At 36.0% G+C, this 1,771-nt stretch overlaps 1 protein-coding gene across 1 annotated transcript in view; it reads right to left on the reverse strand.

Annotated features, from left to right (window-relative positions):
• Positions 1 to 551: 551 nt before the first annotated feature.
• The window catches only part of LOC137627469 (larval cuticle protein 16/17-like), a 2,381-nt gene continuing 1,161 nt past the window's right edge, over positions 552 to 1,771 (reverse strand). The window contains exon 2 of the mRNA XM_068358553.1: positions 552 to 959. Coding sequence (XP_068214654.1) covers positions 618 to 959 — 342 coding nt within the window. The 3' untranslated portion in view covers positions 552 to 617. The remainder of the gene's footprint in view (positions 960 to 1,771) is intronic.

Below are 1,771 nucleotides of genomic sequence, written 5' to 3' on the forward strand. Positions count from 1 at the left end.
AAACGGCAATGACGTCCATCTGTAATTGAAAACAACATAATTCTAATATATTGCACATATTTTATTGGATGAAGCCCTTTCTGGAAATCTGACTACGAATCCTAATCCATGACACATTCATCAAAGTATCAAAACCTCCCTCAATCATGTAACTTACCTTTATTCCTTGTATATTATATTAGATTCTAATAAATCTTATTGACTCTTATATGTTAACTTTTCCGCAAAACTGTTACCCCATGTTATATTTTCACAAGCATTTCTTATCATGCTTCGGAATTGTTCATTTATTTTGCTTAGTATTAACTATCTAAGAATATTTACTGAATTTGTAACTTTTATTTTGTTATCATTAATCGCATTGCTATAGCTTGCTCATCTTAAATTCTCATTCCCCAAATATCTGCTTTTAACGAAACAGCCCTTACTAACGTTTAATCATATTGTTTTTCATATTCCTGTGAAATTTTCTATCGACAATCTTACAAAAATGTGTTTTATCACATAAAACTCACTTATATAAAATCTTTTGAGGAAAATCAAGGATCATGTTTTAATTCACTTTTTATTATAAGAAAAATATGTCGTCTGATAGAAGCTCTGTATCAAAATCTCTTTCACTCTTCCTCCTCTTCCTCCTCCTCAGCCTCTTCTTCCTCAATGGCCCTAACAGCAGCTTCTTCCTCTTCTGCTTCTTCTTCTTCTTCAGCTTCTTCTGCAGGAGCTACTTCGACTGCTCTTGGTAAGACGTTGTCCTCGACGACTCTGTATCCCAAGTGGTCAGCCACGTACTTGACGACGTACTCGTTGCCGTCGGGCGCTACCCAGGAGTACTCGCCCTCGACGGCCCTTCCGGCTTGGCCCTCCTGCTCGTGCTCCATGTGGTCCGTCTCGAAGTCGATGATGTCGTTGGAAGGTCGGGCGGACACTAGGGCCACTAGGCCAAGAGCTGCGATCAACTGGAATGGCCATGATTATGTTAGGATCATGCGTTATTTAATAGATACAATAAGGGAGTTTGAAAGAAATTTGGAGAAATACAATATTACTAGAAGCGCGGTATAAAGAATAATCTATAGCCTACTTGTAAAGTTTTCCTCTATGACTTTTAGTTAACTGACAGACTATTATGCTAACGTCAGTTTAATTCCACATTTCTAAGGACACACAAGCTAGTTAGTTAAAGGTCGACTTGCCTGACGTCTGCTCGGAACTTTGCCCCAGGATATTTCAAAACCTGGCAATGACCTTTAATCTCATTCTATCCAACCGGAACTTAAGTATTACGTTCAAGTTTAATTTTCTCGGTTCATCATTTTTTTTTTTTTTTTTTTTTTTTAGCCATTTCCCTTTCACTCTCATGAACGTTTTTTATGTAGGAGCATTTTCGCTTTTTTCGTATATAAGGAACATACATAATACGTGAAACCGACAATCTCAAGTTCAACACGGAAACAAGAAACAGCAATCGTTAGAATATATTTGCTCTGATAACGAAAAACGCAAAGGTAAAAAAATCATATTGCCAGAGAAATATTTGCATGAAAATTAGCACTAACCATTGCAGAAGTAATAAGAAACTGAAGTCAATTTAACGATATACTTACATGCATATCATCCAATCCTCCTCCTATTCAAAACGTTAAGATAATTCTTTCATTTCCTTTACCAGAATTAAAACAAGTTTTTATAACACTTGATAACACGTTTAATGTATTCTGCATCTCTCCAAATAACCATTGTATCAAAAGAAACATCCAGCTCTTGAAAA

This window comes from Palaemon carinicauda, chromosome 35 (assembly GCF_036898095.1).
Source record: "Palaemon carinicauda isolate YSFRI2023 chromosome 35, ASM3689809v2, whole genome shotgun sequence".
NCBI classification, from domain to species: Eukaryota; Metazoa; Arthropoda; class Malacostraca; order Decapoda; family Palaemonidae; genus Palaemon; species Palaemon carinicauda.